This window comes from Schistocerca serialis, chromosome 6 (genome assembly GCF_023864345.2).
Source record: "Schistocerca serialis cubense isolate TAMUIC-IGC-003099 chromosome 6, iqSchSeri2.2, whole genome shotgun sequence".
In the NCBI taxonomy this organism is placed as follows: domain Eukaryota; kingdom Metazoa; phylum Arthropoda; class Insecta; order Orthoptera; family Acrididae; genus Schistocerca; species Schistocerca serialis.
The window spans coordinates 389,567,009-389,582,770 of NC_064643.1; the positions used below are offsets into that span (position 1 = coordinate 389,567,009).

At 36.9% G+C, this 15,762-nt stretch overlaps 1 protein-coding gene across 2 annotated transcripts in view; it reads left to right on the forward strand.

Annotated features, from left to right (window-relative positions):
* LOC126483752 (pleckstrin homology domain-containing family F member 2) overlaps positions 1–15,762 on the forward strand; it is a 145,610-nt gene that overhangs the window by 58,874 nt on the left and 70,974 nt on the right. For both annotated transcript variants that reach the window (XM_050106896.1, XM_050106895.1), the window contains exon 6: positions 2,248–2,354. In XM_050106896.1, the coding sequence (XP_049962853.1) occupies positions 2,248–2,354 (107 nt within the window). The remainder of the gene's footprint in view (positions 1–2,247; positions 2,355–15,762) is intronic.

The window sequence follows — 15,762 nt, forward strand, 5'->3', positions numbered from 1 at the left end:
AGCACCACGATTGAGAGAGGTTGGCTTCACAGTTCAAAAACATGACTTTCCCAAATGGCCTCCTGAGACATATTCACTGATTACACACATATTAGCTGATTACACAACACACGTAACACATTATATGTTAGTTCATAGTTGCTTCAATGAACAGTTAATTTGCCTCTGTTAGGAATGCTCCACAATTTCAAACAGTTGTGTCTGTTAAAGATTTGGCTCCATATAAGCTGCTGAATCTTCGTACAAATAGCTATCCACTGTCTGCAACATTCATAAGGATGGCCATTCCACCAAAACAAAACAGGCTTTTAAATACTTGCAGATATAGAACCAACATCACAATGGTATACAGCTGTTATACAGGGTGGAGCAAGGAAGACACAGTTTTCACTGTTGAATAATTGAAACATGGTTTTATTTTTAAAAATCTTGTTTTTGAAATCTGCATACCTTAATTAGGTTCAGAAAATAATATTGCTGAAACGATGTCCTTCTTGCTGGACACAAATTTGGATCCTCATATGAAAGTTATTCATGGCTCATTCCAACATCTAATTCGGGACAGCTTCAATTTCCTGGTAAATGGAAGTCTTGAGGTCATCAATTGCACGGGGCTTGTTCATGTACACTCCTGTCGTCGAAGCATCCCCACAAAAAGAAGTCACAGATCGATAGATTGAGTGAGCATGGGGGCCAAGGAACATCACCATATCATGAAATGACATGTGTTGGGAATATTTGTTGAACCACTTCCATGGATGCTCTCGCCGTGAGCTGGCACCATCTTATTGGAACCACATTTCTCTCATGCTCAATCAACGCATTTTAAGTTCTGGACAAAGAAAGTTGTTTAACATTTCGATCTAGTGCACTGATGTCACAGTAACTGCAGTTTCTACCTCTTCAAAAAAATTAGTGTCCAACAAGCCCTGTCTTAGAGATGATGCAGCACACTTTTGACTTTTGAGCTGTAGAGAGGCTTTTGATGTAACTCACGTGGGTTGTCCGACACCCAGTACAGACAGTTCTGTACATTAACACAACCATTCTCTACATTCTCATAAACATTGAGATGAAAATTTGTTTTATCACCAATGAATATTGGGACATCTGCATCTTCCGTAAGAATAGTGTCCACTATGTCACAAAATTCTCTATGCTGCACAAAATCTGTTTCACTTAGCTGCTGGACAATCATTTTGTACAGGTGAAAATTGAGCTCATTGTGTATGATGCGAAAGGCATACCCAGTGATACAGCGTGTCACCTAGCTGATCATTGCGGACCAACTAGAACTGCCATTCTTACACTATATACATTTTCCAGATTCGAACTGAATAGGAAAGACCAGGTGATTTCTTTTTCATCACAGATCCAGTATTCCTAAACGCTGCAACCTCTTGAAGTATAATGTTTCAGTCTGGGTCAACATCTCGATGCCTAACATTAAACTTTTGATGATAAAGATGTTGAACAATGACCACAGAATCTTTGTTTCTAAAGAACTGCTTCACTGTGAACACACGACACTCTATACTCCAATATTCCACAGCGACTGAAATTGCTATGTCTGAACTGCCTGCCAACAGTCGCTCGAGATCAGTAACCCACTCATTGATGAGTACTAGCAGTTTAAAAAAAAACATGTGTTTCCTCTGCTCCACCCTGTACAACAGTTGATTTCAAAAATAGCATTTACAAACAATTTAACAAGGTTGAATCTGTGTGCTCATAAGCAACTTTTCATCAACACTTCCAAAGACAGTCCAATGAAAAGGCGGGATAGGATTGCTTTCTTTGTCCAGCAGTAAATCTCCTAACTGATGTAATAGCTATTTCTTTACAGCCATTACTCTCTCATGTACTACATAAACTTTTTGACAGTACTATTTAATATTTTGTTTTATGTATGACATAATTGAAGTAGTAAAGATCTTAATATTAACAGATATTATCTAAAACACAATAAAGAATGAAGTTGATTCATTCTAATCTTTATCGGTAGGTAGCAGCATGTTGCGGTGCTGTACTAGTATGTCATGCAGCTCTTTGTTAATTTGTGCTACTACCACTAGATGGAGCTGGCTTACACACTGTTGGTAGCCTGTGTTATGCCAGATTGTCTGTGCTACAGACATGTGCTACCAATGCATAAAACAAAAATTGATTCTGACGAATTTATATTGATTGTAATACATGTATCATTGCAATTTTTGCTGTGTTCAATAATACCCACATTATTTACAGGTGGTAAAAAGGCGGTAGAAGTTCATGCTGCTGTCTGGGTACCTGATTCTGAGGCTGCTGTCTGCATGCACTGTAAAAAAACTCAGTTTACTGTGCTGAATCGACGGGTAAGTCAGATTTTTTTAAATGTCGTTTGTTGCATGTTTAGTAGAAGTGAGGATTAAGTTAGTGTAGCAAGAATCACAGTAGTAAGAAGTCAAACTCCAATAATTTCAATACCACTCTCTAATAATTGTTTGCATAAAACTTCATGGATTCGTCAATTCATTCATTCACTCATTATATTTCATAAATCCTATCACAGGGTGCGTACGGCCCGGGACAACCGGGAAATCTGGGAAAAACCGAGGAATTTTTTCATCTGGGAGAAAACTGGGAAAAACCCGGGAATTTGTTAGAATCCTGGGAATTTTTCATTGCTTTTGTTTTCAGTTAAATTTTTGTAATTTTGACTTATAAGAACCTATATTTTAACAAAGGATATTACTGTATCCCGCTGCTGCAGAATAAACTGCAGCAATAAAACATGAACGAGAGAAAAAAAGAAAATAAAACTTAAATTGCAAAGGAAATGCGCCATATGCAACAACAAAACACAGTGTGCATACAAGCGTCTGCGAACAGCAAAATGTGCCATAGGCTTTAGGAAGACTATGCAATGCTTCGTAACAACAAATTGCCTCCGATGAGCGTGACTTCACAACTGTTTACATTAGATTTGTTTTAGCAGTTACGAGCGGGATCATGTGCATGTGCAGTTGAGTGGTACCTTCTCCCGCTTCTGCCTACACAAATGTGGCTGCTGACTGTGTAAGCAGTCGCAGCAAGCAGCTAGATGCTACCAGGGAAAAATTTGCTGGCACGCCCAAGCTCCCAGATTCATACATGCGCATGAGAAAAAACCTTGTTTTGCAAAGCGCCTAGCGTCTAGCGCTCGTTGGTCTAGTGATTATTCATATGATTTTGAAAAACATCCCTGTCGATTTTTGAACACATTCTAAGTTGATTTCTGAATGAATCATAAGTTGATTTGTGAATGTGTGCATAGTGTATGTGATGTCTCTGTCAAGGGAATCTTTGTTGCATCTAGAAACAAACTTCCCTGCAGACAGAAGGGGATATACGAGCTGAGCAGAGTAAAGCAGAACGGATGAATGCCAACCACTGTCTCGTTATGTGGTTGATTGGGTTTGTGAATGATGAGCGTTGTTATTATTACTAGCAAAATCCATAGATTCAGACTACCAGAGTGGAAATAAACAACTAACAGGAATAACTGGTAAGAACGATTACATATGATCTTCTTGGTGTATCAAAGAAAATGAAATTTGACAGAAAATTTTGGGCCAGATCGCTCTACTAGTAAGGGCCAGTTATACGGTCCCCAGCTAGCAGCCGCTTTAAGTTATGTTGTGGAAGTAGCACGGAAAACGCGTTGTATGAACATGTAACAATGACGATTCCAAATTTTTATAAGAAATTTGTAGTACTACTTTTCGATCTCATGCTTAAGAAACTGGAGCGTATGAGTGAAGTGTGAAACTATTTCCTAATATAAAGCTTTTTGCTTGTAGTGGGCCTAATAGGCATTTGATATTGGTACTTTGTGAATTATATTCTGTCGTGTTATAAAAATGACCATTTGTGCCAAAACAGTCTCGTTTCTTTGGTGTGTTTTACAATTGCTGCAGTATTAGAAAGGCCAATATAGTCTTATAGCCCAGTGACAAAATAGACATAATCAGATCGAGAAACCACACCAGTATTGTGTATTATATGAATTAACAGTTTTTTCAGTATTAGATAAAGACATTTTGATTTTTCATGTAGCAAAACGTTTAATGAACTTTGATGAGGTAATAGTTTCTTTCGCAGATAGGAAAGCACGCCATGTAAAGCTGTAGCAAGATTATATAGAAAAAAATGCTAGGAGCTACTTGAAGAAATGTGTACTTTATTGCTTGGCTCTTGTCTTTATTGGTTTTATGTATGCTATATTTAATTTTATGTCACACAAAACAGCAAGTTGTTAGCTAATAGGCAATAAAGAGTGCAAATTTTCTGAAGAGTTCTTGTTCTCCCGATTACAAATAATCCCATCCGCTATTAATTGCGAGATTTTTTTTTTTTTTAAGAGGAACAGACTGTCAAACCGGCCGACTGGGAGCAGGAGAGGCACCACAGAACATTTCAATTTCCACTGTCCTGAATATAGTTTGATAGCATCCATTACAAAATATACACATTTCAATTCCGCACAGCGAAATACAGTGACGTGCGATAGAAGAATGCTGTCTGAAGAGACTTGGCACTGCACTTTGGCACACTTATGACCAAACAACGTGTCTTACATTTCCGAACACATATGTTTTATGTTTCAGACTTTTCAGAAAGATGTGCACTACAAGATGAACATATTTTTGAAAATTTGTTTTTTTTTTTTTTTTTTTTTTTTAGTATTGGCCCGGTTAGCAAATATCATAGATCCAGGGCTGATGCGCAGAGCATTCTGAGTTATAGTGGGTAGTCTCCATGTGACTGGTGTTTACATTTAGTGATTTTGCTGTTTCTCCTACATTTACTCTCATGTCAAATGAAAGTGGCTGGGAGCTATCAAATGAATGAAAATACATTCACATAATTACGGAAGGCTAAAATATGTTATTGGTTTTAGATTTTGTTTTATTTCCACCTTTCCTGACAGTGAAATTATTTTTGTCCGTTTGCTAAAGAAATTTGACTTTTATTAACCTTTTCCGCAGAGGCAGTCAGTGTATTTGAAACGAAATATTTAATTCCACAGTACTGGCTAGTTTCAACTGTTTGCTGCATTTAAAGTGCATGTTTTCATCTTCTAGCACATATGGGATTATGCCATAATAAAGAACCAAACATGATGTAATACAGTACTGGTGCTCCAAGAAAATTTAAATCCCAAAAACCACCCTGAAAAAATATCAGATCGAGGTCTGGACATATGAATGTGCACTTTAAGTATGCACTTTAAATGTGCACATTTAAGTATGGTTCATGAAATTCCAATGCTCTTGGAGTATCCTCTGACGACTTGTTTCTTTTATGACATAATGTTTTATCTTTCAATGTTTTGTACGTACGTACATATGGGCTTCCTACGTCCAGGTAGCTGTGCAAGCGCTGTGTTGCCTGTTATCTGCACTCTCGGGCAACTGCTGAAACGAACCCATTTCTAACGAGTCGCGGCAAAATATTGTGAATGGTGGCTTGAAAGACGTTACTTTCAAAGTAAATATCCTTTTACGTAAGTTGAACTATGTGCGAGAATGTACCATGAATTTCTTAAATCAGAGAGCGTTTGACTCTCATTTGACGAGCATTCAGAAGAATTTCGAACCCTGAAGATCAGACATATATGTCATTATTAAAAATTTTACTGGCACATTTGTGTGATATAAGATTAGATGGGTAGATCACATAACTAATGATGAAGTATTGAATAGAATTGGGGAGAAGAGGAGTTTGTGGCACAACTTGACAAAAAGAAGGGACTGGTTAGTAGGACATGTTTTGAGGCATCAAGGGATCACAAATTTAGCATTGGAGGGCAGTGTGGAGGGTAAAAATCGTAGAGGGAGACCAAGAGATGAATACACTAAGCAGATTCAGAAGGATGTAGGTTGCAGTAAGTACTGGGAGATGAAGAAGCTTGCACAGGATAGGGTAGCATGGAGAGCTGCATCAAACCAGTCTCAGGACTGAAGACCACAACAACAACAACAACAACAACATCTTAAAGTTTAACACGCGCAAAAAAGATCAACATTATATGCAAAAGCTTAGCTTCTCTTGCACCTTTTAACCTTAGAGACCAATATTATATGTGAACGCTTTGTTTTTCTTGGAGCAACACTATGTATACTAATTTAAACTATTAACTTTCCTTGTTTGTGTGTTCGTGCTACGTAACAGTGATGTTGCTGTTGGCTGACTACATTACGTGTCCCATGCTCTGAATATCTGCTGTCATTGGCTCGCGATATCACATGACATGAGCTATAACTGGCTTACTGAAGCGCGTCTCAATCTCGATTTCAATGATTCGGAAAGTAACATGCGGTGTTTGGTGGAATTCCAATGTATACTTTCGTAATACGAAAATACGCAGCGTACATGTTGTTGCACAGCAAAGATATTTCCAAAATGTGTCTTTTTCCCTGAGTTTCGTTTTCTAAAGTGCCGCGAAATTCAACGCCCGTGTATAAAATCATAACCATTCAAAGGATTGATAAGTTTCACAGGGAAAATGTGTCACTTAACACGGAAAAAGTGTTTTTTCACCTGGCAGAAAGTGTATTTTTAACTGGGAAATCCGGGAATTATTTTTCCTTGTCCACGTATACACCCTGTATTACCTACGATATGTTTCATTTAATTATCACAGGTGGAGTTTACAATACGTTTAATGTCTGGAACAAAATTTCTACATACAAAAAAATGCAAACATTAACGTAAATTCTCATCACTGATATTTGCTCTTAACCGAGACTTATTAATTTTAATAACAGAAAAGAATCCCTCATAAATGTATGTCAAGCCAAACACTGACATTATCTTCGTGGCTTCACGATGGAGACGAGAAAACTCTTGCTGTGGAAAGTTGTGATAAAAGTCTATTACACGTCTTGCCAAAAAGAACTTGTCTCTCAGACGAGAATTACACTGTAGATCTATTAATTCCATTTACAAATTGGGATGAATATCAACTATAGAAAGAGAAAATGGTCTCGAGAACCATTCAAAAGCTTGGGATAAATGTGATATATCCCCAAAGCGCTTGAGAAATTCCTCTTTTATTGCACTAAGTATGGAAAAATATTCTTTGCAATTCTGTTCTCGCACAGTAGACAGAGTAGGGAAATGCACTTCGTTTCTTGACGAGAGCTATCGTTCCCACAGCTCAAGCTTTCTACTGAAAGCTTGCACCTTTTCAGCCACTTCACAAATTAACTGATTTTCTCCTTGCAAACTTGTGTTCAATGCATTCATGTGTCTAGTAATATCCACTAAAAATGGAAGGTCGGCAACCCTTTCTGTATCTTCTATCTTGGGGTCGTACCTTCCTTTGTCCTTTAAAAACTGATTTATTGTTATTCTCAGTTCAAAAAATCTTTTGAGTACATTAACGTGGCTAAGCCAGCGGACTTCACTGTGGTATGGTATGTCACCGTACTCTTCCCCAGTTCCAGCTAAATATGTGAGAAACTATCAATGTGTAAGCCTGTGGGATCCCAAATAATTAACTGCCCAAATTTCCACTTGCATGATGTCCCCAGTTTTGCTGCTTTTGCACAGAGTACTACTTGGTGCAAAATGCAGTGGATGCTGTACAATGATTCTTCTGTACGCTGTAGTTTTTTTCTTAGTAATCCAACAAATCCCTTTTGTTCTCCTTTCATTGCAGGTGCTCCGTTTGTTCTCACTGACACCAAACATTCCCAGCTGAATCGACAGCTTCTTCAACGGCTTTTAGGATGTCCGCGCCGGTGGTCGTGCTTTTTAAAGATATCGTATCTAAAAAAAATACTCTGTTATGTGCAGAGCATTGTCCACACTGTGGACATAAATCACTAATTGCGCTGTGTCTGAAATATCTGTGGACTCAAGTGTGATGGAAAATGCAATGAACTCCTGCACTGCACTCCTTAATTGACGGTAAAAGTCACCTGCATGGCACTTATGCAACGACTTAACAGTCCGCCGAGAAAGAGTGATAGCTCGAAACTGATTTGCATTCAGTGGGCAAAGTAAATTTGCAGCGTCATTGATGCACTCCTTTATAAACTCTCCTTCAGCAAATGGTCTTCCAGCACTCGCTATATTAAGCGCAATCTTACAACTTGCGCATACCGCTGGGCTATCATTGTTGTCGTCCTGAAAAATTGAAAACAGTGCTCCATAAAATGTTAAATCAGTTAGATGAGGCACATGATGAAAGAAAGTCGCAGATCTCTCGTGACAACAGCAACTTACGTCAGATTCATCTAGTATTGTCAGATCGCTCTTTCTGAACTCAGTCAATTTCCCCATCCTCTCAGAATCCGACAATAAATTGTACTCGTCCTTGTGAAATTTATTATAATGGCATTCAATACTAAACTTCCGCTGACCAGTGGAATTAAACATTTCAAATTTTCATGTTTTTGCACAAAGAAAAAAATGATTCTCCCATTCCTTTTTTAAAAGATAGCAAATCTTCACTTCTCTGTTTCCTTGATTCACTCTGCATTTTCCGGTTCTTGAAATAGAACGTTCACTGTGTAATGGTACTTGAATTACGTAACCATTACAGCACCTCACCTCAACCTCTCGATACCAGCAATATTCTACTGTGTTTCTGTAAAATAGTTAACATATTTCTGTGACAACATTCAGATTTGATTTCATTAATGTAGAGGTACTTTGATAAATCGATATTTATATACTGCAGTGATTTTATTCTTATGTGTATTCTTTCTTTTGTCACTATGATCTTTGACGATTTGTAATTCTGCTTTTTGGGCGCGTGAGTGGTTATTGTAGAGTAAAGCTTTGGTCGTCACATTCAAAAGACGCAAATTGTAGTCAGTTTATGAAATGTGAACTTTAACAGTGAGGAAGATATTTTCAAGTATGTTTTATATTGTGAAGTGATGTTTTGGAACAAGTTACGTGTTTTGAATATCGCAGAATAACACCTAGGCCTCTTTGCATCCGAGCTTGGAATCATCACTACCTAGATTTTCGACAATTGAGCCATGAGTTCACAACGAGACCAGCGTGGGAAACACGAAAAGATGAGTGAGTGCCTAGTTTATCCATTATTTCAAGAAATGACTCTATTAACTGTGCTCTAATGACATCTGCCACATAATATAATTTTGTTGTTGACCGAAAATGCAATATTTAGCACGTGAGCAATACTACAATCATAATTAATTTTTGACCTTTGTTGTGGTAGGGTTGTTGGAACTGCATAGTGGTCGCTTCGCATCAACGTCCGCAACTTAGCCTGGTACTACACTTCCTCAACCTGCCGGCTGTCGCCACTGCCCTAGTCGACGATTGCACCTTAGCAGCACACGTGCAGCGCTGCGCTCATGAGCTGTGTGCAATGTTTGTCCACCCCTGATCTAGAATATTTGATTTGTTCAATTTTTGTTCTACTAATTCCTGGTTAACTTCAGTGTCGTTCTCTTGTTCGTTATCACATTTGTAACAAAATACACGGTGGGATATGAATACTGTACAGTGACATGTGGTTCTGGGTTTACTTTGTCATACCTCTCCTGTGTGGTAATCAGGCTGATAGAAAATCTTTGGTCCTTCACAGAGAAATGGCACTTACCATTACCTATGTCTATTTGAGTTTTGTAGGTTCTAAATGTGTCCTTACCTATCAAGCAGTTGACTGTCTACTATTAAAAAATTACACTGCACAGAGAATTGTTCGATGTTCATGGTGATAAGAGCTTGGTGTTTTACTAATTTGGTTTTGCCGCCTGTAGCGGTTTGTACTTTGCAGTTTTGCACTGGCAGAACAGGAAATTTATTGTCTTTTTAATTCAGTGAAAAATGCTTCAGACATTAAATTAGTCGTGGACCCTGCATCAAGTATTAACTGTGTGTCTATACCAAAAATTTTCACTCTGACTACTGCTTGCACTTCTTCCAGTGTATTTTTCACCGATTTTAGTTCATGTTGGTAAGGATCATCCTTTATGTCTCCTTGTTCATTGAATCGTACAAAATATGTTTGCAAATCTGGTTTGCCCCCATTGCTAATAAGGACTGTAGTATGGGGCTCAACTTTGACCAATTCGGGTTTTCCTGCGGTGTGGTCTGATCTACTTTGGTACATAGGACAACTTCTGTCAGTTGTACTGTGTGATTGTTTCTCCAGTGTGTATCATTTCCAGTTCGCAACATGCTTTCTTGTATGTTCATATGGCTGTTGTGAAACGTTGCTGTATTGTGATTTTGCTGCGCAAAGGTTGGCTGCGGTATGGCATGAGGCATATTATTGTTGTTGCCGGTGCGGTATGGCATGAGGCATATTATTATTGTTGCCGCGCGCCGGCCACCGATGCGGCTGACTGTTTTCATTTACACGTGGTGCATAATTTTGAGAGGAGGAATTGAAATTAGCTTGTGGATGGTAATCGTTCCTGTCATAAGGAAAGTTTTGTTTAAATCTCTTGTTCCATTCCCATATCCATTACCACAGTTAATGTATCCTTGCAGTTGCACGTACCAGCTTTTCTATGTGTTCGTGTCTGGCTTTTTGTATTCACCATTCAAGTTATGTTGTTGTGGTGTTCGGCTGTCTGACGCCCTATTTGTTACTAATTTCTCTTCATATGTGAGGTCGATTGAATCAAAAAAGGATAGAAATATATTCTGTGTCGTGCTGAGGTGTAGTAATTAATTTTTCACGAATGTATGATGGCAAAAGACTTTTTAAAATTTTTGAAACAGCCACAGGAGAAATAGGATTCATCCAATAACGTTGTTTTATTGAGATACTTCTCAAAATACCCTCGCAAACTACCATATTTGCTATTAAAGGGGGCAGGGTTAAAAACCTCTCGCCTAAGTCTCTCCTGTGCGGCTTCTGACCAATATTTGTCAAGAAATGCCCGTTCAAATTGTAAATATGTGGTACAATGCTCAGCTACCTCAGTCGACCACTAAAGTGCATTGCCTTGCGTTTACTCAACAACAAAACTGATCTTTTGTGCTTCCGTCCAATTTCTAGGAAACACATGTTGAAAAGCACTAATAAACACAACAGGATTCATCATCTTACCTTCACTCGTAAATGTTGAAAATTGACGGTGTCTTAATAAAACTGCGTCAGCAAATATAGTGGACAAGTTGTTTGCATTTTGTGCTGTGTTTATATAGTTGTCACAATTATTTACACTTCTTGTAGGTACTGGTTCTGGTGTTATGACCTGTAAACTTACACTTTGTGGTCTGTCATTACTCTTGGCATTGTTTGTAAGGTTTGCGATGAGCTGTGTACATACATTACTTTGGTTTGCTGTGGCTGGCACTTTGTTTATATGTACAGCTGGTGTCTCTGTATCAGTTTCACCTAAGTAATTGCATATCCTGTGCTCTGTAGCTTGCAATTTTTTTTGTCGATAATATCATTTTCCTTTTGTTAGATAACCATTTCGACTACATCATTCATTAATTTACATTCCTTCACTACATTTTCTGCTACGGTACTGGTTTTGCCTGAAGTACCTGCTTCAGCTTGTAAAATTAAGTCACATAAATTTTGTCTCTTTCCTTTTTGGCACAGACTGATTCGATTTCAAGTGATGCTACTTTTAAAGTGAGTTCATCAATAGCTATTGGTATATTTTCGTAATCCTTGTGCAATTTGTTTACTATGATAGAGATGTTCTTCACTGTGGAAGTTAATTGTGTTTGTGTAGCTTCCAGGTTCGTGTGTGTGTCTTTCATCCCTTTTATTTGCTGCTCTACTGTATCATTCTTCTTGTTAAGAGTGTCTAATTTCTGTTTTATACCTGTAATGTCATTGTTTACTTAGGAAAGTACTTGTTGGCTGTTTTTCCATGTCTTTAAATTTTACATTCATCTCCTCACAAAAATTCTGTGAGACTGTATCCTGAAAATCTCTTAAAACTTGTTTTTGTCCTTGTTTTATGTGGTTTAATATCTTGTGTGACTGTGGTAAGGTTTTGCGACAAGCTGTCAAATTTTCTATTTATGTCCGCTTGCAAATTGGTGTTTATATTTTTTATTTCTGCACGCAAACTGGTGTTTGTATTTTGTATGGCTGCACGCAAATTGGTGTAATTGGTGTTCATACTATCCAGTTTTTGAAGTATTATGGCAAGTGCGTCATTTTGGCTGCTTTGATTGTTGACAACTGTACTCTGCAAATCAACATTTGAATTTCGTGTGATGGGTGACAGTAAAGTGTCATCAAAAATCATGTTATCTGCGGTTTCTATGTTTCCTGTGCAAGCAGAACGTTGCTCGTGGAGATACGTGATGTAGTTTCATCTGTGGTCATCAACGTATCCTCAAAGTTAGAACTCTGTGAAAGCTCACTTGCACTTGTCATTTCAGTCATGTTCATCTCTGAACTATTTAATACAATTAATTGTGGAAGACATAGCGCTGGTACTTCAGATGTTCTATCCTGCAATTGTACACCATCTTGGCTCTTTGCACTTTCGCCATTGTCAACAATAATGGAAACTGATTTTTGTGCTATTTTGTTTGAATATTACAATTAAAACTTTTGGAAAACAGAAAATTGGAAAATATTATTTTGTGAATTTAAACATGCGACTTATATGTCGTCAAGTGTTATTTATATACTTCGATGATGCACAAAATGTTGTAACACAAAAAACTTCAAACTTTTCTCTCGTTACTCATTACGAAAAATTCAGTACAATGCATTTAGGAAAGGAAATTAAGGGAGGGTGCTTCAAAATTATCACACAGGAGATGCTACCAAGCATAGCTAAGCAAGCAGCTGCGTAGCGGTCCTACCTTTGCTGCGATGAAACAAACAGCGTATTTCAAAAATTTTCCTTAAATTCTGGTTTCACTCTTGATTCCCTTTCAAATTGGTTTTCTCCACAAGAATTTTTAGTTCTGGTTATTTTGCTCCCAGTCGTTACGTTGCACATGAAAATTTGAAAATAATTAGTACATGCAAAAAAATCTCATACAATGTTGTAAATAATTTTGAATAATTTGCACAACATGGCTATCTCAATGTCATGTCACCAGGTCGCCAGTTGTGCAAATTTTTATTTTTATATATATATATATATATATATATATATATATATATATATATATATATATATATATATATATATATATATATATATATATATATATATAAGAAAGGGTACATAAAGAGATTAATAGAAATCAATTATTTTCACTTAATGCCCAAATTTTGGATTTTTTATATTTATGAATTTGTGTCCATTTGTGTTCATTTTAACGTGAACTTTCATTCATATTGTCGAGATGCACACACACCTGTTAAGTGCTGCTTCTTCCGACGCCGCAAAACTTTCCATTTTTCGTCGCTGTGTCGGTAATATAATTTTCATTTATCGGACTTCTTCACCATTGGCAGGCAGCAGGAGGTGGGTGACATGACCTTTTCATGGTGCCCGGAAGAAAATAAAAAGGCCGCATATTTTTGCACTGAGAAAATTTATTATTCAGATACTGTGAAAGCTACTACATGCATTTCACAAAAATACGTCTCCTCCACTCGAGAACTAAAGACAGAGTCTCTCTATTAACAAAAAAAATTAAATGGAATTTTGTATCATTTGTTATCTGCCTTCCGGCGTAGCAAAATACATCTTTTGCGGCTGCTTACAGCCGTTGTCCTTGGCTTTTCCTATGCGCCAATACAAGATGCAGAGTAAATATCACAAAGCCCACAATGATGCCAGAAGTTAATTGATTGCCATCATCCATTCATATGAATTACTAAATTTTTTCTTTCGAATACTTACAATTAACTTCAGAATATTGCATTCTTCATATAACTTTAAACAACCCTAGGACGTTTAAAGTTAAACTATTTCAAACTCCCTTTGTCAGTGTTTTTGAACAAATAGTAGTTTCACACTTATTACAAGAACACATTTAAAAAAAACTGAAGAAAACTCATTCTCTCACCCTCTTTTTACACACACACACACACACACACACACACACACACACACACCTTTTTTCTATATAAAGAACAAACATTTACATTACATTTATATTTCTTATTCGAATGTGTTTAATAACAGTGTACCCACACATTAATTAGTAACAGAATTCAAACAAAAATATTCATTTCTCATTATTCAAACAATGCACAATGAATATAGAAGGATCATATAAGGAAAGAAGTTACATCCATACTCATTATCATATTGCAAAATATGTAACATTACAGGTTCGTAAACCAATTCAGTTCCGTGGATTCAACGGGATTTACTTCTGGGCATAACTGGGGTACCAAACTTTGCTGAATTTTATCGTCAGTCAAAAAGATTTTCTACTTTTCACTAGTGTATTTGCTTTCATTATCTGACAAAATGCTGTTATGTTTTCTAACATTAGGAATGAAATTTTTTAATGTAAATAATTTTGGATATTCAATACTTCTGTCTTAATTGTTGAATATGAGTATTCACCATCACCGAGTACTTGACTCGCCAAACTTATTGAGCATATGGCAGGCTTATTGTTCACCCATCCAACTTGAAATAAGCATCCAATTAACCTGAAGTTGTTGTTTCCCACTGTAACTGTATTTCATATTTGTTATGCGTGATATGCTGCTTCTTTTTCTTAATATGTTGTAGGTGTGACTACACAAATTTCAAAGGTATTTGTGTTTAAGCACAAGTTTGTTGTGATCACATTGGGTGATGCATGCATTGATGATGGCTATTTTATAGTCTAAATCAATCTGCAATGAATCCCGATTATTTGTGACTTATCACTGTATTCTTCTGTTTGTAGGTATCTATCCTTTTTAACTATGTACATCTTCTCGAATGTTTTCTTTGTCCAAACAGGTATTTCTTCTTGTGAAGTCACTACAGTCAACATTCATTGTTGAAGTCGCACGTCGTCTCGTGATATAGCTTTATTTTATAGCATTTAGTTGCAAGTATCATTCATTGGTAAGATGATGTGGGAATACAAATCACGTCTTTGGAGTGGTATCTGTCACCACACGATGCATACACTAATTCTTTCTTACAACTCTTGTCTTTGAACATCATCAAGTGCATTAATAAATACTCTGGCATTTGAATTGAGTCTGAATGGTAGGACTCAAGAAAGATGTCCTTATACTTAATTTTGAATATGAAGGGTAAACAATTATGAGGAGTATCTTTACGATTAATCGTGAATGGTAAACTATTGCATCAATAGAACTGTCACACAGTAGGAATGTAGTAGGATGTACCCTCTATCAGACTTGGATGAAGAATGAAGTGAAATTTTAGCAGTGAGAGTGTAAACACAAATTCTGGCAAAAGAACGTTTATTTGATTGGTAAATTTAATTCCACACATGAGTGTGTATAGTAAGCTATATGATGGTTGCTGTTCTCTGCGAACTAGTATGGTGCATAATAATGAAACCTAGAACTTAACTTCGAAGTCCCGCACAAGATTATAATCTGTAGGAGAGGAAAGATCAAAGGATGATTTAATCAGGAACAGCTACATTCACATGCACTTCAGAGGCTAACAGTAAAGAAAAGAACTAAAAATAGTCACCACAGCACAAGTGGTTAGCAAGACAACTGTTTGCTTGGTTTAAATACTATTACTATTGAAATGAATTGCTAAAAAATAAAGCCTAAATAAGAATCACAATTAATATACATACTCTGTGGGGGAAGATCGCTGACGCTATGGTGCTGTAGACTTTGTCATTAGAAAAGGACCATGTGATCCTCACAAA